This window comes from Corvus moneduloides, chromosome 20 (assembly GCF_009650955.1).
Source record: "Corvus moneduloides isolate bCorMon1 chromosome 20, bCorMon1.pri, whole genome shotgun sequence".
Classification (NCBI taxonomy): Eukaryota; Metazoa; Chordata; class Aves; order Passeriformes; family Corvidae; genus Corvus; species Corvus moneduloides.
In genome coordinates, this window is record NC_045495.1 from 3,423,677 (window position 1) to 3,446,937 (window position 23,261).

Here is a 23,261-nt window from a genome sequence, read left to right on the forward strand (position 1 = left end):
TGCCCCCGCTCACAGCTCTGCCCCCCTCATAAACCCGCTCCGCCACACCCAAGATGGCCCCCGGGGGCGGCCGCAGCGGCGCGGTGGGCGCTGGGCGGGGAGTCTACGGGCCATCGCCTCACGTGAGAGCTAAAAAGGGAAGAACCGGGAAGGCGCCGGGCATTGAAGAAGGTGGGTTCCCGCCCGCTCCCCGGTACCGCCGCCTCGGCAGCGGCGCATCCCAAAGCACCGGGTGCCGCGCTCCGCCGGGGCTCCTGAGGGGAGGGCGGCAGGACTACAAGTCCCTGCATGCATCGCGGCGCGCCGCCAGTGGCGGGGGCCTGACGGGGGCGCGGGGGCTGCCGAGATTTGTAGTCCCGCCCGTTGGGGTGGGGCGGGTCCGTCACGGGAGCAGCGCGGAGGTAAAGCTGTGCCCGGGGAGACCGGGCAGGCACAGGGGCGAGGAGATCGGTGCCCTCCGAGGGGTGCTGAGGGTCCCTCGACCGGGCTGGGGGTGCTGCGGAGGGAGCTGTTTGCCGCGGCTGCCAGTGGAGGGGATGGGCTGTTAGCCGTGTGGGTGCTGAGCAAAGCTTCTCCCCGCTTTTTCTGCAGCTTTTCCACCATGAGGACGCGATACCTGCTCCCCGCCCTGCTGAGCCTCTCGCTGGCGCTGATGCGGCCTGGCGGTGAGTTTTTGGTCAGCCCAGCTTGGGCCCATAGGGCTCCAGACCAGTAAGGGATGGAGAAGAGCAGCTCTCCTGTTATCCCACTACATCTCTCCGGGGATACCTGTGCCACGCTTCCCATCAGCTCTTCTCTCACACGTTACCTTGGCTTCTTGAGCTCCTACGCTGTACTGAGGCACTGATTGTGCACCTCACGCTCCAAAATCACTTCTGCAGATTAAGTACTGCCTGCGGTGCAGTAGGTGATAAACTGGGGAGCTCCTCTGCACTTAACTTCTTAAGAACACTGTGTAATATGTGGCAACAGAAAAAAAAGTGTCCAGGCCAACCTGTGCAACCTGTTTATCTCTCAATTTCTGTAAATGTACATTCTCTTGGACATCTGGGTACCAGGTTTGCATTTGTGGCCCAAGAAAAAATTTTGTATTACATTTTGGGCATTTATGACTCTTAAATCATTAGGATCACATCAAGAAACAGGGTGGGTTTGCAGTACCCTATAACCTTCCCTTGGCATGAACTTTTGTTGCACTTCAAGCATTTAAATTACTTCCTTGCAACATGTTCAAGTGACAGTTATTTACTTCTCCTTTTAAGTTGTTTGAATGCCCTGAAATAAGCTGTAATCCTCCTTTGCTTTTTATCACGTGTACTTTTCTGATTGATCTGATGCTGCGGGGACCAGTGAGTAAAATGTCTATGGCACAAAAAAAAAGTAGGTTGTTCTTCTGAAGGAGCTGTTCATAGTAATTGAGATTTGTGTGGGTGGATTTTTTCCCCCCAGATGGAGTCACTGTGTTGTCTGTCCCTGAAGTGGTTTCTTTAGAAAGTGGAAGTTCAACAAACGTCACTGTCTCTCTGAGGTAAAATCATGATTACAACTTTACTTTCCCTTTGGAACATGGGCTACGCTCCATAAGGGAATTTACAGTTCCTCCCTTTCTGAAAATTGATGCTTAAGAGAAACTTGCATTTCCTAGAAGGACCATGTCCTCGACAAATGCTCAGTGCAGTTCTTTAGGAAAGCTGTGCAGGACTGTGTCACTTGGAAAGATTTTATTTGTTTTGTTTTGTCTTTCTGCTGTAATTTCTGTCCTTCATCACCCCAAGTACATGTGCCTTGTTTCTGCCCTGTTTCAGCAAAGGGTAGTGAGCACAAGGATAGGATAGGATCCTTTGGTGACTTTGCCACTTTTGTGGAGAAGAGGGAGGTACAATGTGGCCATACAACCATCCAGTGCCATCACTGCATCAGACAAAAGAACCAGTGCAATGCTCACACCCTTTGGTGCTGGTTCCTCTGAGTATGAGGCAGCTTCTGTTGTGTGTGGGCTACTCATTGCTGAGAGGATTGAGCAGATGCTCTCCTGCAGCCCTGAAGCAACCTCTGAACTCAGGCCCCAGCCTCACTTGTTTTTTCTCCCTTCTCAGGGCTCCACTGAACGAGACACTGATGATAACTCTTAATATTACATACTCCTCAAAGCACAGCACCATTGTTGAACTGCCTGATGAGGTAAGTGACAGAACAGACTTGTGACCTTATGCAAAGAGCTCCTGCTATTATGGTGCAGCTCCTCTTTCTTCCATGTGCTCTGCCTTGCAGGTACAGTTCCCTGCAGGTCACACTAAAGCAGACTTCCAAGTGAAAGCAGATGATGTGGGACAAGTAACAGTTTACCTTTATGCCAATAATTCCAACTCAACTGGGTGAGAAACTGATTTTTAGTTCCACTTACTACCCTGTAGCTTCCTAAACTTCGGAATAACTATTCCCTCCTCAGAGTTAAATGAGACATGGGTAAGATGCAGTTAAGATGTGCTAACCCTGCAGCAAATCCCCAGGTATTGAGGTAAATAGAGGGCACAGAAACAGAATGGTATCTTAGATTTAATTACAAGATGACTGAGTTCTCATGGCTCCTTAGTCTGGTTTTAATAGTGCCTCCCAAAAGTATGAAAACTGCATGTCAGCTTTTCTGGTCTGGGAAGCATTTGGCTGTCAGTGTCTAGTGGGATACTGTTCTTAGTGTGCAGGATTTGTTCTGGAGTTCCTGGGGTGCATCAGTTAGGGGAGCCCTCTTCTCACAGATGCCAGTTGTCCCTCCTAGGAAAAGCCTAGCAAGATGGAGAAAGCTGGATTGTGTTTGCTGGTGGCCCAGATGTTACTGAGCAACAGGATACTCCTGTTTCACTTCCTCGTTTTGCTTCTCCTTTTGAGACTGGAGGCAAAGGCAGAGGTGAGCACGTGGAACGCTCACAGGGCAGCACAATCATGAGGCGTGAGAAGTGCAGCTATGCTCTTACCTAACAGAGACTGTGCTGAGTGGAAGCCATAGGCACAAGATGATCTTTGGGAACATTCCCATGGTAAAAGGATGGAAAGGAAAGACTCAGGTGTGGGAGGTGTCCCAAACATAACAAGGTCACAAATGAAAAGGGGAGCAACTCAGCTGACCAACCAAATCTCTATTGTCTTGTCTCAACACCTGGGTTCTATTTCCTCTCTCAGCAGAACAAGATAAAATCTCCTGAAGAAAGCTTGAATTAACTGATTCTTTTTGTATTAACCATCAGGCCTAGGATTCAATTTCAAGTGATTCACAGCATCATAGTGAGATATGCTGATGAGGTGATTGGCTGGATCTATTTCCTTGCTTGGTCCATCTCCTTCTATCCTCAACTCTTTGAGAACTGGCGACGGAAAAGGTAAAGAGATGTGTTTGCAAGTCACTAAAGCACTTCTGCAAGTCATGTTCAGTTACATCCATCTTGGTTATTGGGAATTATCCATGGAAAGATGGTGAAAAAGGCGACGTAGGGTCTGAGTAGTTGCAGCCCCAGTGGGCTTTTATACATGCAGGTTAGAGGGAACTTGATCCTAAGATTTGGCATCCAATATGAATTTGTGATAGAAGAGACTTCCCCATTCCCTTTGGTGTCGTGTTGTAAATCATCTGGCTGAGCCAGCTGTGATGATCACTTTCAAAGATTATCAGCCTTGAGAGCTGTTTCTCAGACACCTCCTTGTAGTGTCATCCTTAGGCCAGCTCCCCTTGAACTAAGTGACTCGAAGTAGGAACATTATCATATATGAAAATGAAATCATTTGATCTGGCAATGATGCACTCATGCTTTAGGGATTCAGGCTGGAAGGGCTTCAGCAGACAGGCTGAGCTCATGGAGGGGTGCAGTTAAACAGCAGAGACACAAACTGCTCCATGAGAGCTCTGTTATTTCACCCAGCTTCCTGATGAACTCACAGCATTGTGTTGTCATAATGCCTGAAGCTTTGCCTATAAATCAGCACTTTCCAGGGTCAATTTGTCCCTGGAACTGCCTGTAACTCTCTAATGCATGGTTCTCTTTTTTGTTTCCCTTCTCTAGTGTGGTTGGGCTAAGCTTTGACTTTATAGCATTAAACCTTACTGGCTTTATAGCATACAGTGTATTTAATGTTGGGCTCTTCTGGATTCCCTTGATTAAGGTGAGCATGATTCTCTCTGAACACGTGCTGGAGGGTGGGTATGTGCAGAAGGGAGTTAAGACACGTGGCTGGTTTTGCTTTCTCTTACCTTTAGGAGGAATTCCTGGTCAGTTATCCCAGCGGGGTGAACCCTGTGGCCATCAATGATGTTTTCTTCAGTCTCCACGCAGTAGCCCTGACTCTCCTCATCATCATTCAGTGCTGCATCTACGAGGTGGGTCTGGGTGCTGGGCTCACCTGTGGGCTCTGCCAGAGCTCCCTCTGCTGGGCACCTCTCCGCTCCTTTTAGGCTCCAAAATCCCAAATTCCCTGCACTTCCACCGGCCTTTCCAGGAGCCAGGCTTCATAGCCCAGCTGCCTTCATCTTTCCTGAGCTAGTAGCACCTCCTCTAACCTTACCTACTTCACCCTCATGGATGTTCTGAGCTTATAAGTAAACTCCTTAGGGACTCAAAATAACTGAGGCAAACAGCCAAGTTCATAAAATTCCCAAACAGATCTCTAGCCAGCACATAGATTACAGCTCTTCACAGCACAAATGCTTTGCTGTTTCCTTGCTACTTGGAGCATTCTTCAAGCTAGGATAGGACTTTAGATACTCCCTGCAATTCAAACACAGGTTTATTTTTCAACTTCTCTCCTAAAACAGCTGTAAATGCCCTTTCATAATTCACACCTTTTCAAGTGAGATTGATTGTTACAGTCAAGTGGTTCTTATTTAATTTTCATTGCAAAAGCCTCTTATCTGAACAGGCCAATTTTATCTAGATGGTAACTGTTTCTCTCTTGGGCTTCTTCCTTTGGTCATGCTAAACCCAAAACTGTAACAGCCCATCTGTCGTAATTGCCAGGTACCACAGACTTTTCTAGTGAAGAATTAGAAAGCAACCATAAATCTTTTATCATAATGGCATTATAAGCCTTTTGCAGGAACTCTTGATCTCATCAGATTGAATTTTGGAGATTTGTTACAGATGATGTATCATAAATACTCAAGAATACTGTTCCCCCTTGTTCAGGGACAGCAGTGTTCTAAATGATTGATATGAATATTGCTCATCAGCTCTTGCAAACCTCCAGGTGATTGCTGTAGCACTTAAAGTTCTCCTGTGGTACCAGCCTGACTGGTAAAACAGGTTTGGACTGTAATGTTGCAGAGTCCTGAGCAAACTGTATCTTTGTGTCTGGGGATGTATGACCAGGCCAAAAACATATCTGTGTTTCTGTTCTAGAGAGCAGATCAGAAAGTATCCAAAGTTGTTGTTGGACTCCTGGCACTTGCATGGATCTTCACCTTCACAACGCTGTTCCTGGCTGCAGCTGAGGAGATGACATGGTTGCAGTTCTTGTTCTGCTTCTCCTACATTAAGTTAGCAGTCACACTGATAAAATACTTCCCACAGGTAAATCTGAACTATTCTGCTTGGATTCCATATCCCTGCCACCCTAAGCCTGCAGTGTGTGCTCTTGAAAGTCTGAAAAGACTAAACCACCAATGATTATTTATTAATAGTGGTGAAACCAATAGAATTATACTGAAAGCTGCTTACAAGTTAATCCCAAATGCCTGTGCATGACACTCTGACTGACTTCTTGTCACACTCCCAGGCCTACATGAATTTCCGTCGGAAGAGTACTGAGGGATGGAGTATTGGAAATGTATTACTGGACTTCGCTGGTGGAAGTTTCAGCCTTCTCCAGATGTTTTTGCAGTCATACAACAACGGTAAGCCTGGAACTGAGGTGCTGGAGCCTTTCTTAATGGGGTGGGAGGTCCCACTAGAAAGCAGATATAAACCCAGTAAGTTATCTTGGAAAAATGATGTTTGTGCTGTGTTGTGGGGAGCTGTTCTTACAGAAAGGACAAAGAATCAGTTCATATTCCCTCAAGGTATAAAATGAAGTAGCTATCCTGAAGAAACCACAGGAACAGTTATTAATTAGCTTTGCATAAGGTGTGCACTGCAGTCAGTCTTAGGTGTGTCTGAGCAGTCCAGGTAATAGACATGAACTTCTCTAAAGTGTCTTGAGACAAGACTACACTTGAGGAGTCAACTCTAATTTTGTGTTTGACAGATGAGTGGAAGTTAATCTTTGGAGATCCAACCAAGTTTGGCCTGGGTGTCTTCTCCATCGTGTTTGATATTGTTTTCATGGTGCAGCACTACTGCCTGTACAGGAGACGAGGGTATGAACCTTGTGAATAACAAACAGCACTCGTGGAGACTAAAACTATAAACTGAACTTGTCCCTACCCTGTCTGAGGGCTTTCAAGATTCTTGCTGCCAGTTGAAATACTGATTCTGATCTCTGTCTATGACTTGATCCTCTCTGGGATGGAACACAAACTGTTGCCTTGCCATGCACTGACTGCCAGATGCCTTAAGGACAGCAAGCTCTCAGCTGCACATGGGAAACTCGTGCCTGTTGAAGCTGCACACACAGCTCAGTGGGAGCTGTCCAAGCAACACGTGGCTCTTTTTTTCATCAACCACAGGGAAGAGAAAGACCAGAGTGATGTCTTTCTGATTGGAGGTGATGCACAAAGAGCAGAGTTCTGTCTTCCAAAAATCTAAGGTCATGTTTAAGCAACCACTTAATATCTTTAAGTAATGACTGAAGACTGTCTGTGGATCCGAGTGCTGCTGCTGACCTTTCCCAGACAGCTCACAGTACACCACCACTCAGGCTGGCCACAGTGGTGCACCACAATAATGAAGTTGGTAACAAATGCACAAATATTACAATTTGAACTTTTTATTAAAAAAAATCCTAACAAACTGTATTCTTGATTCACTGAAAGCTCTTTCAAAGGTGCTAAGACAGGTAATTAGAAGGGAATCTATGCACAAATACTTGAATGCTTAAAACCTAATGTGTCTTTCTAGGTGTAATCCTAAGGAAAACTAGAGCCCAGGTGAGGTTTGACAGTTCCCCACCAGTGAAACCAGATCTTACTGACCTCAGTAATTCCACAATCTACTCTGAGCCAAAAAAAAGTCTCAGCACCCAAGTGATATGGCACTCTTAAATGTAAGAAGAAACAGCTCAGGAAAACCAACTTTCTTTTATTGTGTGTAAAATCAAGTGAAAAAGCAGTACAAATAGCAGTGTATCTTTATAATAACAAAAATAACTTCAACATGAAAGACTTAAAATTTACCACTGATTCCTTAAGTTACAAAATTCCAAAGCAGGACTGTAGTAATTCTAGAGATATAAAATCGGTAAGTAGGCATCTGCTGGTGTGCACAGAACAGTCTGAGATGCATCAATCACAACGTACATGGCACAGCAGTAAATGTACTGAATAAGTTAGTCTGCCACCTCCTCGTGCTCTATTTACAACAGCTTACCTCAAGGCTGCTTAAGGAAAGTATAGATATGTATAGATCAACTGAAGAGGATTAAAAACTCCAGTTTTTGGATAACTGTAAAGCTAACAGGCTAACAAACCACAGGATGCTAGATCATGGACTTAGTGTTGCAGCAAGAATCTTCACTCCTGTGGCATGTTTATTTAAACCACTTAGTATCCTACTAGAAGTTTAAATTTGGTCAAGAGGCACTTCTGCAAGTTACTGGCATATTCATCTCTTCCATCCAATAAATCACTGATTTAAACAAAGTCTTCTAAAAGACAAACTAAAATTCCTCCCATTTCACGTCTGATAGAAGTGGAATGAAGAACTGAAAATTCTAGAGCTATGAGCAGCATTGCTGTAAGTTCAGGAATATTGTTTTGTTTCCTGCTCCATATTCCTTTAAATTAAACTCAATTCAACTGATGGTACAAATGGGAACAAGGAGAATTCAGGTTTTACTCTGCCAGTGAGGTTGAACTGTAGTGACCATGAAGGCTTTCATATAACACTTGTGTGACTCAGTTGTTTCTTGCCTGAAGAGGCTGCTTTGTCCAGGGAGCCTTTGCAGGAAACTGTAATGCCCCAAACCCTTCAGCCACTCTATCTTGCACACAGTGTGGGATTAGTACAGTGCTCCTCCCCACAGCACTGTGCAACTCTGAACTCTGGCATTTGAATTTGATAGCGGAGGTGAACAGGACAGCTCACTTCTAAAAGCTTAGGCACAGCAAACCCTCTGATCTCCCATAGCAGAACCCACATTTCCCCCTAAAATAGGAGGCCTTTATACTACAGAAGAATCCTGTCCAAGTTAAGGCTTTTCCAGTTGCTCTTAGATAACTTGAGTCTGTCCTGTCCTGAAAGCCATAACTACAGAAGTCTTGCCATGTACCTGCAGGGCAGCCTTCAGAGAAGCACTCTGCTGAGGGGAGTATTGTTTTACTACTGCCAGTTACACCAGAAGAAGTTAAAACAAAAAAAAGTAGTGTTTACCACAGGTAGGAACATGCACTCCTTCCAGAAAACCTGTTCCAGTCTAGTATTTGCTTCTTTCTTTGAGACCAGTCTATACATCTCCCTCCCCACCCCTTCCCCAGCTGGATGATGGATTAGGACATCATGGATTGCTGCACAGCCTTCTGCAGGGACTGCCTGGTCACCAGCAGCCGTACCACCTCCTCATTCCTTTTGGTCAGCCTCTTCCTGGCCTGGTCATGGGTTACCATTGTCATATCCCAACCATTCACCTGGGGAAAAAACCCACAAAATGAGGCAGGTGCAGGGACTCAGAGGTGTCCTGTAACTGTTCTATCAGAACCACGTAGTGGATATGCTTATGCTACAGCTCAGTTTATTTATAAACTCCACAAAGTGTCCTGGGAAGTTCCCAGAAGATTATTTTCCCCAGCAGATGCTTCTCTGCAGTGTGCAGCTGGTACTACATCAGTACTGTCTTATCTTGGTGCTTACCTGCATGATCTTATCTCCAATCTGGAGTCCTGCAACTTCTGCTGGGCCTCCCTCTGTCACCCTTGTTACATAGATGCCCTGGAAAAAATTAACTGTTCATTTACTAAATATGAGACGATTCAGTACTCAAGGGCCATTTGTCTGACAGTACAATAAAACCTTGTAGTGTATTATGAGATTTTAGTTAAAAACAGGCTGGTGCAATTTTGGAAAACAGAAAAGGTGGAGAAGTCACTTGAATAACCTCAGCCTGCAAGTGATAATCGGGCAACAGAGTAGCTGTGGTAGAGTGCAGAGGGCAGATGATGATTTGGGTATCTCAGCCTTTAGGAGAGGGAGGGAGTTGCTACAGAAAAAAAGAGTATCTGACCTTGTCAGTCTTGTCTTCAGAGAAAGGATTCTGAGTAGGGTCCTGATCAATGCCACCCCCAATGCTGAATCCCAGAATCAAATTGTCACCTTGCCGAAGCTTATGTATTTCAATTCTTTGCTGAAAAGAGAAAGAGATCAAATAGCTGAGTATTCTGACAACTGGAGGAAATTTCAAGTGCATTTCAGACACAGATACTTCAGATCCAGTTAGATTGTCTTTCACAGAGATCCCCTGCCACAGCCCAGCACCTCAATTACTCAGAGCTTTCCTGCCTGCCCGGGAATAGAAGGGAACAACACTAAAACCAGAGCAGGTCTCTTTAAACATGACTCATGCCTTGATAACCAGCAGTAACTCATGACCAGCCTCATCTTGCTCATTATCCACATGCCTTATGTTCCTGCTAGTCCTATCAGCAGAAATAACAACCTATTATTAGGATGGTTCTTTTTCAGGATAACTTATCCACACACTTTTGTAACCCGGGGCAGGTTCCTCACTGCCCGATGCACAGAGGCATCTGACAAGCTTTGTGCATTATGTCAGCATTGTAGAAATGCCAGCTGGTGCAATTCCTGAGCCAGGGTGAAAAGCCACAGTCTTAACTGACACAATAACCTCTCAAAAAGTGCTTCAACCCCATCTAATGGAAGATGTTCCTGTTCATTGCAGGGGGTTGGATGAGATGACCTTCACAGGTCCCTTCCAACCCAAACCATTCTGTGATTCTCCTCTCACAGCCCTATCACACAGACCCTGAACTTCCCCACTAAATTCCAAACTCGCTGGGCACAGCAGCACAGCATCCATGTCCTCAGGGTTGTCAGCTGGGGCCGCACACCCAAGCACAACCCCATTTACCATTCCAACCACGGGAAAGCACTGGCTCTCTCACTTGCACTGCGTGTTGATTAAAGTCATTATCTCACTTATTATAAGCTCTGCTTCCTAAACCCCACCCAGACAAGCAGGTGCTTATCCTGCCCCTGCCCTCGCAAAGAGGGCACCGCACCGAGCGCTGGGCTGGGCTGCCGCAAGGTCCCGGTACCGGCAGAACGCGCTTCTCGGCGGGGCTCGCTCCCTCTTCCCTCAAGCAACGCCAGGCAGGCCTGGCCAGAGCTCGGTCCCTCCGCCCGGAGGAGCTTCCCCTCGGTTCTCCCACCCCGTATTGCGGACGGAGAATCTGACAGCCCCCGCGGCGGGGAGCGGCCGCCGGGGCGGCAACCGGGGCCGGCGGCGCTGCGGAACGAGCGGCCGCGCCCTTCGCCCGCGGACCGGGGCTGCCCGGGGACTTCCGTCCCCTGACAGCCCGCAGGGCGCTGCCGGGCGGCACCGGCACCGGCACCGCTGCCCCCGTCCCAGTCCTGCACCCTTCGCCCGCTCCTTCCACGCACCCGCGGACCGGAGCTGCCCTGGGACGACAACTCCGCCCGCTGCCAGCGCGCAGGGCGCTCCCGGGCAACACCGGCATCCCCCTCTCCATCCCCGCCAGCAGCCCCCAGCACGGTATCCCCCGAACAGCCGTGACCGGCTGCCCCGGTACGAACGCCATGCCCAGCCCTCCCGTCCCCCCTCACCACGACGGCGGTGACCGGCTGCCCCGGTACGAACGCCATGTCCGCCCCTCCCGTCCCCCCTCACCACGACGGCGGTGACCGGCTGCCCCGGTACGAACGCCATGTCCGCCCCTCCCGTCCCCCCTCACCACGACGGCGGTGACCGACTGCCCCGGTACGAACGCCATGTCCGCCCCTCCCGTCCCCCCTCACCACGACGGCGGTGACCGACTGCCCCGGTACGAACGCCATGTCCGCCCCTCCCGTCCCCCCTCACCACGACGGCGGTGACCGGCTGCCCCGGTACGAACGCCATGTCCGCCCCGTCGCCGCCGCCACCCGAACAAAAGCGCCTCGCCCGGCCCCGCCCCCCACTCCTCGCCAGCCAATCCGGCCCCGCCCCCCGCCCCCCGCCAGCCAATCCGGAGCCGCCCCGCCCGCGGCGCACCGCCCACGCGGCCGCGGCCCGTCGGCCCCCGCGCCAAGATGGCGGTCGGGCGGTGCCGGCGGGGCGATCGGGGCAGGCCGGGCCCGGCGGGCGGCCCGCGGTGACGGGCGGTGTGCGGGGTCCCTTGGCAAGGTGCGAAGCCTGACGGAGCGGCGGGGCTGCGCGCCGCCGTGGATGAGAGGTACGGAGGGAAGGGAGGACGGGCAGGAGGGCCGCGAGGCCTCGCAGCTGTCTCGGCGGCCTGAGGGCGGGCGGGCTCGTACAGCGTGTGTTTGCTTCACCCCAGTGTCGGTGCGAGCGAGGAGGTGCCCGAGCCCGGCGCGGAGCCATGGCCGCCGTGGTGGCCAAGCGCGAGGGGCCGCAGTTCATCAGCGAGGCGGCGGTGCGGGGCAACGCGGCCATCCTGGACTATTGCCGCACCTCGGTGTCCGCCCTGTCGGGCGCCACGGCGGGGATCCTCGGCCTCACCGGCCTCCACGGCTTCATCTTCTACTTCCTGGCCTCCGTCCTCCTCTCCGTGCTGCTGGTGCTGAAGGCTGGGCGGCGGTGGAACAAGTACTTTAAGTCGCGGAGGCCGCTGTTCACGGGGGGGCTCGTGGGAGGGCTCTTCACCTACGTCCTGTTCTGGACTTTCCTCTACGGAATGGTCCACGTGTACTGAGCAGCCCCGGGGCTAACGGAGCAGGAGGACTTTTGCCAAAAGTCACTACACAATAGGCCAGCTCACCTTCCAAACTGTTGTCCATGGCGCGTGTCGTTAATGCTGTTGGTAAATTATGTCCAAGTACAAATTAATCAGTAGCACTGTTCTAATTAAACTGAATGTGAAGCACCACTTGGATGCCTCCTGTGTTTGTTTCCTTGGTACAGAAATGTACGTGCAAACGTTCTCTTCTACAATTGCCATCAGTAAATGACACTGTCACAGGTGTTTGTCACTGGTCACCAGAAAAGCCACTCAAGAGGATAATTCCATCACCCACCATCCAGGTAATGCCTTGCCTATAGCCCTGTTTCTGCAAAAATAAGTGATTCATTGACTTGCTTATATCAGTATATCACCAAGAGAAGGTGCTGTGACCTGCAAAAACACTGTACAGAACACTCTCAGGGAGCAGTAGCCTACAGTGACACATTTTATTGCTGAACATGAAACACAAGAAGGAAAAAAAAGTCAAAGTCAAGAAACGAGCTCCTGAGAAGGAATCTGGTTATGTTTTATTAACAGCAGGGGTTGTAGGAATTGTGTTACACAGTATAAAGAAAGGAAATGTTCTAGGGGATCTGCGAGGCCTGAAGACTTAGATTCCGGAAACAGCTTTAGTCCTCCAACAAGAGGATGTTTTGGCAAGTTAAAACAATGGTTTCAGCAGAGCACACTGAGCTTTGCACGTTAGGAGGAGCTGCTTGGTCGCCAGGAGTTGTGCCAGGCCCTGATGTCATGCAGGGGGTTCACCATGTGTTTCACCATCCAGAAATTACTCAACTCGAATTAAACCCTGACAGTCAAAAGCCTGGGCTGCCTGTGGTAACTCTCGAGCAGTTCCCCACGTGGTGACTTGTATTTGCCTAGAGGAGAAACTTCAGACATGAAGAGAAGGTTTTAGATGAGATCAGAGCACCAGAGGTATATGGCTTATCCTAAATTAACTCTGCTGTTTAATTCTACTTTCTAGCCCCATTTTTGCCTCAATACACAGAAGCAGAGGGAGGGAACTAGACTGGGTGGGGTTTGCTATCATTGACTGGGTTCAGAGTTTGCTGCTGCTAACAGAGGTGAATTTTAATTGAGGATGAAGCTGTACCTCAGAGTAACCACCTTAAAGAAGTTAAAGCAGAGGTGGGTGCAGCTGCTGGTGCCATTTGTGCAGACACTCGATGGCAGCAGCTCCATGAAGGCCACGCTCAGATGCTGCAGCAGGAGCCCTTTAAATCTTTGTATTCACAGAGTGCACAGACACATTTAATCTTCATCAGGACAGCCCCCAGTCAGTGGTGATGGGGCAGCATTTACAGAACACAATGATATTCCATAAGCCCTTTTCTGAGATTACATCCCCACTTGTATTTCCTGGAGGTTACTGGTGTTGAAGTAGCAGGCAGATGGCTTCTAAATTCCCCTGCTGTTGGTGTATTTGGAGGAAGCTGACAAGGCCTGTGTCACTGGCAGAGCTGCCCTTTTTAGTCTGCAGCACAGCCCTGGGTGCTGTGAGAAACAGAAGCATTGAGTGCCCCATCCAGATCTCCCCACCACGAGAAACCAGGAAGTGATGCAGGAAGGACAATCCTGAGCAAATGAAACCAGGCACTGAACCAAGGAGGCAGAACCTGTGCAGGTGCTTCCAGGGGCACGTTGCTTTCCAGTGCATGAACCCCCCATAGGAGTGACTGTCCCCCCTTGCCTCAGGTCCTGCAGGGTCACAGCCCCTTCCCCAGCTCCAAGAGCTGCTCCAATGCCACATTTCCCTGCACTTCCCGAGCAGAGCAGTCCTGCTGCTTCACACCTGATGTCACATCAGCCAGGCAGGAGCTGGAAGCGGTGGCTGCCAAGGCAGCAGAGCAGGAATTAGGTTGGTTGGAATTAGATTTCAGCTTCAGCCCTTCCCGAAGTGCCAGTGGTGGTTCCCATCACAGCTTTTCTGCACATGGAAGCAAAGCACAGCCACAGGACAATGCTGGCTATTGGCATAAGTACAGATATATCTATCAGTGGACATGAAAACATTCCTTTGGTGCCTTCTTTGTCCTTTTATAAAAATCATTTTATAAATCCATAGTGATGACACACTGTTGCAAGCTCAGGACACCAGAGAAATCTTAGGGAAGAAAGGCAGGCAGTCTTTAGAGGAGGCTTTTTCCTCTGGGAATCCTGGTAACAGTAGGCCTGATCTGGGGTATGTCCACCTCCCAGTGCTGGTGTGGTGCCACACCTGTGTGGTTTTCCTGGAGCATGAGTCCAGCTGGCAGAGCCCTTGCTGTGCCTAGAGCGTGCCGAGCTGGTCTGGGCTCTGATTCCCGTTCAGCGTAGGGCTCGACAAGGACTTCCTGGAACTGGACCTGGGGAAACAAGCACAGGTGACAAAGAGGATGAGCAGCCTGGGTTTGTTTCAGAAAGCAAAGAGGTTCCCAGCCAGGCCTGTCTCACCTTACCCCAAAGGCCCTTCCACACAGTGAAAGCTCCAGATCTCAGTTTCATGAGGCTCTTGGAGCTGCCCCAATTCCACCCTGGGTCTTGAGGGACCAACAGCACAAGGCCATTGCCAGTCCAGCCATGACACAGCAGCTCCCTCTGCTCCCCAGCTCACTGCAGCAAGGAATACAGAGGGAGCCAATAACTTGGCCAAACTCATTTGGAGGAATTTATTTCCCTGGAACTGTGCTGCTGTATCTCCTCCTATTTCTATCACTCATAACAAAAAGCCATGATTTTTAACACAAATCCAGGCCTACTTACTTCACTTCCTCGTACTTTTTGCCTCGATAAAAGTTGCTCTTCTTGATCAGATACAGCAGCACCAGGTCACAAAAGAAAGCTCCCTGCAAAAGGAAAGAACTTGAGTTTTATCTTTGAAATGGGAGAGGAACTGTTCTGATCTCATTAGAAATGAACATTAATTAAAGAATAACTTGGAGAAGCAGTACTTTCCTTCATTCTCCATGTATTTCCCAGGGCATATATATATATTATATACCCCCTGTGGAGGTGTTTTAGGTGCCAGGTACATTAATAAATGACTTTAAGACAGGACACAGACACACATCTGGCTGAGTAGTCAGAGTAGTAAAGATTCTGCTGGAAAAGATTTCAACACCCCATCCCATTTTCATCCCATTTGAGGTCTGGGTCCCAATATGTTACTTTAAGACAGAACATTCACTTACAGCTCCCATGAGTGCCAGCCCCGAGCTGATATTGATAATGGTGGGAATGATGTTAAATTTCCCTGCCTGGAAGAAGAAAGGTCATGAAATCACCACTGAGAGAACGACTCACAAAACAAACTCAAGGGTGTGGTACTACACTGGGGAAACTGCTGCTGCCCCATGGGTGTGTTTTGTTCACAGGCACAACCACAGGGGATTTGCAGTGAACAATCTTGGAGGCTGAAGGTCTGTGTGTCTCAGATCCAACTGTCCTTGGCTGCATTTCTGAGCTTGCATCATCCCTGGATTAGGTTTCCTTTTTCTCTGCAGTGCTTGCACATGGAAAACAAGTCTCTGGGGCACATTTCCTTCTTCATGTAAAGCCCAGTGCTTTACATGAGCCTGGTTTTAAGTAGAGGAGTTGCAGGCTCAGCTGCACTGCAGGTAATCTCTCTTACACAGGGTTAGCTCCACATGGACAGATGGGAAAAGCCCTTTCCTACAACAAGGCAGAGAGGCTGTCTCACCCCAGAGCTGCCTTCCCACTGAGAAATGTCCCCACCTCCTTTCTCTCCAGGCTCTAGGACATTCTGGCCTGGGGCCTCACCTTGCCATTCACCATCACATCGAAGCGGATTCCGTACGCTTTAATGAGCGTCCGGTAGTCGACCCCCTCAGCATCCCGGTAATACTTGGCAAACCTGGAATGCAACAATGCTGGGTTTAGGTCCACCTGCCCCTCTGAATTCACAAATCTCTTCAAACAGATCTGTTCCCTTAGCAAAACCAGCTTTAGCCTGCCAGGAGCACTCTCTTCCCCCCTCCCTCCTCTGCAGCACTCTGTGCTTGGCTGGAGCAGTGGCTGGTACAGGCTGGTGCCACTCCACTGCCAACCTCCAGCACCTACAAGTCCAAGCAGCCCAGCCCAGCTGTGGTACTGCATTGTGCCCTCCTCTGTACCCACCTGAAGTTGTATCCAGAAGAGATGGATGTTTCTGCAGACTTGTTATCCAGCCGGCTAAAAGAATAGTGAGGATTACATTCAGAAGGGGCTTTATCAAGATCACAGTTCCATTCAATCTGAATTCCTATCACACCACCCTTAAAAGAGAGAGACAGGGTGAGTTGTTTAAGCTTAGTTCAGTTAAAGTGTCTTCAAATTTGTCAGACCCTTGGGCAGGTTTTCCCCAGGGACAAGAAACAGCTGCACTTCTGGTCACAGACAAGGGGGCACACAGGCCTGGCTGGGATGAGTTCAGGTGTGTGATATTAATCCCATTAGTACTCTACAACCCCACTTTTCCCTGTGCTGGTATCCTGAGGCTTCTCATCCCAGGACATTGATTTCATTCCACACTTCAGTGGGGAAGATGATCTTTTATGCAGGGACGGAGTTCCAGGGTTCTGGGTTTAAACCAACAGTGTAGTAACACTGAAATTAAACAAAGAATCCCCAGTGGCAGAGCAGCAGTTTGGGCAGCCCTGAATAGAAGATAACTGACCCAACCAGCTCTTTTAGAGGACCCCCATTCCCTGGGGACAGGATAAATGGGACCAGCTTGACTTTAAGCACTGGCACCTCTGCAGTGCAGCCTGGACAAGAGGCAGCTCCCTGGGCAGTGACCCCTCACAGCCTCCCAGTGAGCAGTACAGCCAGCTGGGAACACACGTGAGCCCGAGGGGCACTCCTACCTCCGAGGCCATTTCCTGGAAGTTGCCCCCAGCCCAGCGGACGATGTTCCCCAGCACGAAGATGGGGCAGTAGGGATGCTCCTGGCTGTAGCGACAGCTCTTCAGGTAGGACTCGTTGTCAGTTGCCAGCACATTCATCCTGCACGCAGGAAACAGGGAAATCCACCTTGTCTCCCTCTTTCCTTGCCTTCACAGCCTACACCAGGCCTACAAAGGCAAAAGGCTTCTCCAACACCCTCTGTGCACACCAGCCTTGTCACCCTGCGAGTGTCTCTGCTGCTGGCCTGGGGAAAGCAGTCTGTCTCCCCAAAAATGACCTCCTGGCCAGAAAAGGATTTGGCCAGTTGAATCTGGGCTCGCATGGTGCAGGTTGCCATACTGCTTCAGGGCCACCTGGTTTTCTCAAGGGAAAAATAAAGGGATGCTAGAGATGCCTATCTGAGCCCGGGACAAGAACCAGAACACGCACCTTTCTACACTGCTTTAGTTTGTTCATCTTGCAGCAGCAAAGGCAAACAAATATTTTTAAATTTGCATTTTTTGCCAGCCTTGTCCAGGGACTTCTTTTTTCTGGAGGAGGGGGAATATCTGTTGAGCAGGAGCAGCTCAGGAACCTGTGCACTTACTTGGAGAACTTAAACTTGGGGAAGCGAATCGAGTTCTTGATGTAAACAGTGAAGTTTTCTGCACTGCCCAGAAGTGGTTTCCTGGAAGAGAAGGGTTTGTTCTCTGTCTTCATACCCTGCACACATGTGAAATCTTGAATTGCCATTTTAGAAGCATCTTCATCCAAAAGGTTGGATGGCACCAGGCCAGCCGTGCCACTTCCCCCACAGTGCCAGCAAGGGGTTGGTGAGGAGCGTGCAGGTTCAGGGGACCTGAGAGCTGGGAACAGCCAGGGAACAAAGCAAGGGGAGCAGAGGGCCAGTCCTGCCAGAGGGGCCTTGCAGAGCCCCCTCCTGCACTGAACAGCCAACATTCGAGCAAGCACGCAAGCAGAGGGGACACAGGAACTGCCCTGAGTGACACACAAGCCAAGCAACTCAAGCTTGGAAACAGGACATACTTGGGCTTGGATCTTTTCTCCACTGGGCACCAGGCCAGTATCTCACAAGTCCCTCTGGTGCTGTCCCTGTCTTTCAAACAACGGCCAGTCTTAACCCCTGCGAGCAGACATCACAGAAAAGGTCACACCGAGCAGTCACCTCCCCTCCTTGCCTACAGGGCATGTGAAAATAGAGGATTTTCCCTCTCCTCCCTGCTGTGAAAGGGCCTCTCAGCTGGAACAAACACCCTCTTGTTGTGTCTCTGAGCAGCCTGGGGTTCCCTGACCCAGCCACCGCTGCAAGCAAGGCAGGGATCTTAATAAAAGAGAGGAAAGAAAAGAAAGGCCTTGGTGCTCTCTGAAATCAGAGATCAGGGGGTGTAACCAGGCTGAGGCCTCTGAAGGACACCAGACACAGCACAGAGAGGGACATTACCCTTCCCTTACCATTGCCAGCCACCACTGCTTCCCCTTCCAGGCAGTCGGTGTCATTGTCACACAGGGCATCGGGAATGCTGGCACTCTGCAAAGTGGAAAAGGACACAAGGGACAGTGTGACAGGACACCAGAGCTGGAGGGGTGAGAAAGTGCTGCTGACGTGGGGTGAATGCTCTGTATGAGCACTAAAACCACGCAGCTGAACTGGTAACTGGGCGCCATGCAAATATATCCCACCACCAGGAGCACCAGGATTCACTCACACTGTCCTGGTTTTGGCTTCTGCTCAGTCTGGAGAGGGACAGACTGAAAAAAACCAACATTAGTACTCACCAAAACCAGGGAGGAGGCCACTTTGCTTTAAGATAGCCCTACCTTGGATCTAAGCCACGAAGTTCTCTGGCCCAAATCTGCCCCTGCACGGCCACCAGAGGACAGCAGTGCCCTGACCACTCCAGCTGTGCTCCGGGCTGTGACATGGAAAATCCATGTGCTCCGTGGACACAGCACTTCCTGCACAGCCAGAGACTTCCTCCCCCGGGCTCCAGCCCATTCCAAACATCCCTACAGAGGATGGGGCTCTTAAAAAGTCTCCTCTACCCATAACTACCCTGAAGTTGTTTTCCCATGGCCTTTCCTAACCCTGAGCAATCACTGCCAGGTCTCATCTCCAGCTGGGAAGAAATCCAATACCACCTAAAGTCAGGAAGGCTCTACATGATCAGCACCTCTGGAAATTAAGACAGCTGAGCCTCCCAGGTTTACAGTAATCTCCCCACTGAGGTATTACACTACAGGAAAAAAACACTTGTTTTTCATCCTTCCTTTCTTTGTTGCTCCAGAAGTGTCCTCTGTCAGTTCTTACCCCTGGTTTTGCACGGGTCTGGGGGTCAAGGGGCTCAGTTCTTCCTACCTCAGGACACGTGTCTTGTCTCTGGTTTGGGGTCACAATCAGATTTGTCATGACAAAGAAGACGCTTTCACCCTGCAATAAACAAAGAGTTAGAAAACCTGGTTTACTTTTAAAATACTTGTAACAGGAAGGGTGCAGCTCTCTGCAGAAGAGAACAACCCCCCTCTCTCCAGAAGCTTTTCAGGCTGAGATACAACATCACCCTTTGTGTGGAGATTTGTTTGGATGAATTCCCTCATGCTGTGGGTGCACACACAACCATAAGAGCCAGCCCACGGTCCTGGGGGGAGGCAGAGCACCCCAGCATCTCAAATAAAAAGTCACAACAGAAAACCCCTTCCAGCATTACTTCCTTGTATCCCAGCTCCAGCTAATTCACAGGAAAGACCTGGATAGATCACCTCAGCACCCACCCAGGCAGAAACAGGAGCAGGGGGTGATGCCAACCTGGGGAGGGATGACATAGTCTGCAACATCCCACAGCCTCTCCCCCAGCTCCGAGGTGTTGGTGAAGGCCACCCCTTTTAGCTTGGTAATGACAGAGCTCTGGAGGGACGTGTCTGTGTCCTGGTAGCCTTTCTTGACAACAAACACCCACCTGTGTGAACACAGCAGCGTTAGATGTGGTCAGTCAGACAGAAATTCACACCAAGGTAAAATCAAAACATGCCAATGACACCAAACCGTCTGTAAGTACTACTGCTAATAAAAAATAAACTCTTGGACACAAGCTGTGCTTGTAAGCAGGGGAGAAATGAGTAATATCAGGTCATGAGGTAAAAAACCAAAGCCTCCCACCTCTGTCTGTGCTACACTCAGCAACCTCAGAAAGACAAAGGAAGAGCAGGGCTGTGTGGTTCTCAAGATGAAAAACAATACAGGCTGTTGCAGGGGAGAGCGTGGTTGGTTTCACATGTGCCACTGAACTGCCAGTCAGCAACAGAGCACGGCTGGGGAGATAAAACTCCTGCAGGTGAGCTGGGTATTCCTCACAGAAACCTGGAGGGAATATTCTCAGCTGGATACAGGGTCTTTTGTAAGCCATTGTGATGGGAACAACCTGATTGCACCCGGGGAGAACTGCTGCCTTGCCAAGCAGTCCAAGGGAAGGCTTTGCTTACTTCTCCCCACTGGAAAGCAGCAGGAGTTCCATTTCCCTGGGTGAAAACCTCTGGCTTAAATGAAATGCTTCCAGCTCCCCCACAATACTGCTAAAATCACCTGCCAGGACAATAAATCACCCTTGGAGAAGCTGAGGGTGCTGGGGCAGGTTGGGAGAGGAAGAGAGGCTACTTCTGTGGCACAGCTCCCTTTTGCAGGACTCTCCTGCCCATGAGGAGAGGAAGGGGCTGAGCAGCACTGGCAGCACACAGCTGTGAAAAACGAGGTTCACTCTCCTGTGAGAATTTAAAGGGTTTAATATAAAGACAATAAGAGACACATAAAATAAAGCAAAGGGATAACGGCCGGGTGCCTTGGCGCTCTGCCAAGAGCACACCTGATGCTCGAGGTGAGTCCTTTTTATACCATTTTTACTGTCTGTTCTCTATTCATATTCAAACTTTTCCAGGAACTGTTCTGCATGGCCACTCCTTGGTTTCGCCTTTTTAGAGCGTGCGTAGTCTTCTGCCTTGTGGTTTTATTTCTTTTGATTCTTGGGCCCGCTAGGTAAGAGTCCATGGTAGGGTGGATCTCTTAATTCCTCAGACAGTCAGGGCTGATTGCAGCTTTGGGCCTCTTTGCCCCCCGGGCAGAGCGGTGATAGCGGCTCTCGGACTCTCCCAGCCGCCCGTTCTCCGGGCAGAGCAGCCTTTGGGCCCTTTTGTTCCCTGGACAAAGTGTTGATTAGCAGCTCCTTGGGCCTCATCCTCTGCTCCCTTGGAGATTATCTTACTTGCTCACACTTGCTAACATTCTTGCTAAAAAGACAGAAAACTACATCCACACAGCAAAAAGCATTTCTAACATTTTATAATATCTACTTTAATACTTGCGAGAAGCCAACATTATAATATATGTTTATAACACAGCCCTTCACCTGCCACGTGTGACAAACCTGCACATTAACATTCCCCACCCCGGCAGTTTCCTACTTTTCCCAAGAACACTGATTTCCTCTCCCAGGAGGGCTCAGAAGCAGACCCTTGCCTTTTCTGCAGCGAATCAATGAAGGAATGGCAGCTGCACCAAAGAAGTAATCCAGAAGATTTTGATGATCCCCACCCCAAGCCAGCCTTTGAAGAGGAACATGTTCCTGTAAGCCCCAGCCACAAAGGAGCCGCTGCAGGGACCATCAGTGACAGTGCCAAGGGTTTGCAGGAGGCAATAGATGCCAAGGGAGGAAAACAGCCATTCCCTGTCCACACTGTATCCCTCTTAGTCCTTGGCAGGGTTATCCACAGGATTCCACCTTCAGCCAGTCCATGCCAGACTGCTGAGGCTTCACTGGTGCTCTGCTCACTAGAGCAGGTTCTGGGGCTGCACAGCTTTCTATAAATACGCCTGGCACATAAAAATGACTCTGCTATATTTAATCAGTGGAAACACGAGGTGTGGGAAAGGTGACGGGACTCAGAAGCACAGACAGCGAGGGACAGACAGTAAGGGAACAGAGTTGGCTGTCACAATCCGAAAAGCCTCAGAAACTCAGGAATCAACAGCACAGGCTGGATAATTCCAGGTCTGAGCCTGCAGGGACGATCCCTGTGCCCATTACACACCAGTGTGACCAGCCTGCTGCAGAACTGGGCCTTTCCCGAGCTATTCCTGAGCCAAGCCACCCTGCTCTGAAATGAATGCAAGGCAGCCGACATTCCTGCTGCCTCAGCCCCCACAAGCCTGGCTGCTGCAGCCCACTCCAGCAAAGAAATCTCCCACTTTCTGCTTGCTTCCCTTCCATCCAGAGCTGAGCAGGTCATGGTGCTGTGCAGAAAACCCAGGTGCGCCCCAAGGCTCAGCAGCATGGCCATTAATGCCCGTTGTTCCTGATGAGTCTGGTGTTAAGGTTTGGCACCATTCCCACAAGATATAGAAATAAAGGCATAAATAATGCAGTACAAAGCCATAGTCACTGGGTCTATTTTTAACCCGAGCTTAATCTGAAAGGTAGAGCTGAATCTAGCTATCCCTAGCAGGTGAAAAATCAGCTATAATCTACTAGACATTACAAAATGCAGGTGTATAAACCTAATTACCTGCATTAAAATCAGGAGGCACAGCTATGCAGAGTACCCTAATTCATCTTTATCACAGCAAAATTCATCTTTATCCCAGCAAAATACGAAGCAGAGAGTGATTCTTACCCCACCAGGTAAGCCAGGATGGAGAGCTGCACCACTCGGTAGAGGACCCCGACCTTCTTGTTCTTTGCAATGACGTATTTCTCCGTTTTATAATCGAAAAGAGACAGAAATAAAGCCTTCCAAGCCACCTGCCCCATGCTCCCGGCTCGCTCGGTGGCTGGAGCAGGCACAGCTCGCACCACCCACACGTGCAGTGCACGGAAACCTGACACACCAGCCCTGATCTCCTCCTCCTCCTTCCTCCCTCCCTCCCTCAGCTGCTCTCCGGCAGCAGCTCAGTCAGAATCCAGCAGCTGCACTAAGTCACATCCTTCCTGAGCTGCTTTTCAGCTGATTCATCCCTTGGGGAAGCCCTTCTCCCCACTCAGTTTTGCCCCCAGGTTTCATTCTCTCCCCCTCCAAAATGCCCAGAATGAAATGTGTTCTAGTGTAAAGCCATGTTCACACAATCACAGAACGTGCTGAGCTGGAAGGGACCCACAAGAATCATCGAGTCCAACTCTTAGCCCTGCACAGACACCCCAAAAATCCCACCCTGTGCCTGGGGCATTGTCCAAAAACTCCTGAAGCTCTGTCAGGTTGTGAGCATTCGCTGGGGAGCCTGTTCAGTGCCCCACCAGCCTCTGGAAGAACCTTTTCCTGA

The 23,261-nt window shown here is 49.7% G+C and overlaps 4 protein-coding genes across 12 annotated transcripts; 2 read left to right on the plus strand and 2 right to left on the minus strand.

Moving 5' to 3' along the window:
- The first annotated feature begins 19 nt into the window (after positions 1-19).
- On the plus strand, positions 20-6,937 carry CTNS (cystinosin, lysosomal cystine transporter). Of its 7 annotated transcripts, none has more exons than XM_032129772.1 (11): positions 86-171; positions 592-665; positions 1,450-1,528; positions 2,097-2,181; positions 2,272-2,375; positions 3,243-3,374; positions 4,053-4,152; positions 4,247-4,366; positions 5,385-5,555; positions 5,761-5,878; positions 6,229-6,937. In XM_032129772.1, exons 2-11 carry the CDS (start codon positions 602-604, stop codon positions 6,357-6,359), a joined length of 1,104 nt encoding a protein of 367 aa, XP_031985663.1. In that variant the 5' UTR covers positions 86-171; positions 592-601; the 3' UTR covers positions 6,360-6,937. The 7 variants fall into 7 exon arrangements, with proteins under 7 accessions (XP_031985660.1, XP_031985661.1, XP_031985663.1 ...); XM_032129771.1 differs by lacking the exon at positions 86-171 and adding an exon at positions 313-401; XM_032129773.1 differs by lacking the exon at positions 86-171 and adding an exon at positions 380-438.
- Positions 6,938-7,200: 263 nt separating this feature from the next.
- Positions 7,201-11,278, minus strand: TAX1BP3 (Tax1 binding protein 3). Of its 2 annotated transcripts, none has more exons than XM_032129777.1 (4): positions 11,194-11,278; positions 9,358-9,477; positions 8,988-9,065; positions 7,201-8,764 (listed from the first exon to the last, which is right to left on the minus strand). In XM_032129777.1, the coding sequence occupies exons 1-4, from the start codon at positions 11,230-11,232 to the stop codon at positions 8,627-8,629; spliced, it is 375 nt and encodes a 124-aa protein (XP_031985668.1). In that variant the 5' UTR covers positions 11,233-11,278; the 3' UTR covers positions 7,201-8,626. The 2 variants fall into 2 exon arrangements, with proteins under 2 accessions (XP_031985668.1, XP_031985667.1); XM_032129776.1 differs by lacking the exon at positions 11,194-11,278 and adding an exon at positions 10,938-11,044.
- Positions 11,279-11,367: 89 nt separating this feature from the next.
- Positions 11,368-12,199, plus strand: EMC6 (ER membrane protein complex subunit 6). The gene is made up of 2 exons (XM_032129990.1): positions 11,368-11,545; positions 11,651-12,199. The coding sequence occupies exon 2, from the start codon at positions 11,693-11,695 to the stop codon at positions 12,023-12,025; it is 333 nt and encodes a 110-aa protein (XP_031985881.1). The 5' UTR covers positions 11,368-11,545; positions 11,651-11,692; the 3' UTR covers positions 12,026-12,199.
- Positions 12,200-12,484: 285 nt separating this feature from the next.
- P2RX5 (purinergic receptor P2X 5) lies at positions 12,485-23,261 on the minus strand. 2 transcript variants are annotated; one of them, XM_032129987.1, is made up of 12 exons: positions 22,619-23,261; positions 19,764-19,914; positions 19,269-19,388; positions 18,413-18,488; positions 17,987-18,083; positions 17,547-17,627; positions 16,921-17,059; positions 16,193-16,329; positions 15,836-15,929; positions 15,247-15,312; positions 14,819-14,901; positions 12,485-14,421 (listed from the first exon to the last, which is right to left on the minus strand). In XM_032129987.1, exons 1-12 carry the CDS (start codon positions 22,753-22,755, stop codon positions 14,346-14,348), a joined length of 1,257 nt encoding a protein of 418 aa, XP_031985878.1. In that variant the 5' UTR covers positions 22,756-23,261; the 3' UTR covers positions 12,485-14,345. The 2 variants fall into 2 exon arrangements, with proteins under 2 accessions (XP_031985878.1, XP_031985879.1); XM_032129988.1 differs by having other exon boundaries at positions 19,317-19,388; positions 22,619-23,259.

Coding starts and splice junctions, on each gene's coding strand:
- P2RX5 (XM_032129987.1), bottom strand. CDS start 22,755: ATGGGGCAGGTGGCTTGGAAGGCTTTATTTCTGTCTCTTTTCGATTAT. Junction 18,489..19,268: donor AGACCCGTGCAAAACCAGGG/GTAAGAACTGAC, acceptor TCCACTTTGCAG/AGTGCCAGCATTCCCGATGC. Junction 18,084..18,412: donor AGCAGTGGTGGCTGGCAATG/GTAAGGGAAGGG, acceptor GTCTGCTCGCAG/GGGTTAAGACTGGCCGTTGT.
- EMC6 (XM_032129990.1), top strand. CDS start 11,693: ATGGCCGCCGTGGTGGCCAAGCGCGAGGGGCCGCAGTTCATCAGCGAG.
- CTNS (XM_032129769.1), top strand. CDS start 54: ATGGCCCCCGGGGGCGGCCGCAGCGGCGCGGTGGGCGCTGGGCGGGGA. Junction 2,376..3,242: donor AATAATTCCAACTCAACTGG/GTGAGAAACTGA, acceptor ATTAACCATCAG/GCCTAGGATTCAATTTCAAG. Junction 5,556..5,760: donor TGATAAAATACTTCCCACAG/GTAAATCTGAAC, acceptor TCACACTCCCAG/GCCTACATGAATTTCCGTCG.
- TAX1BP3 (XM_032129777.1), bottom strand. CDS start 11,232: ATGGCGTTCGTACCGGGGCAGCCGGTCACCGCCGTCGTG. Junction 9,478..11,193: donor AGCCGGTCACCGCCGTCGTG/GTGAGGGGGGAC, acceptor TTCTCTTTTCAG/CAAAGAATTGAAATACATAA. Junction 8,765..8,987: donor TTGGAGATAAGATCATGCAG/GTAAGCACCAAG, acceptor TTTTTTCCCCAG/GTGAATGGTTGGGATATGAC.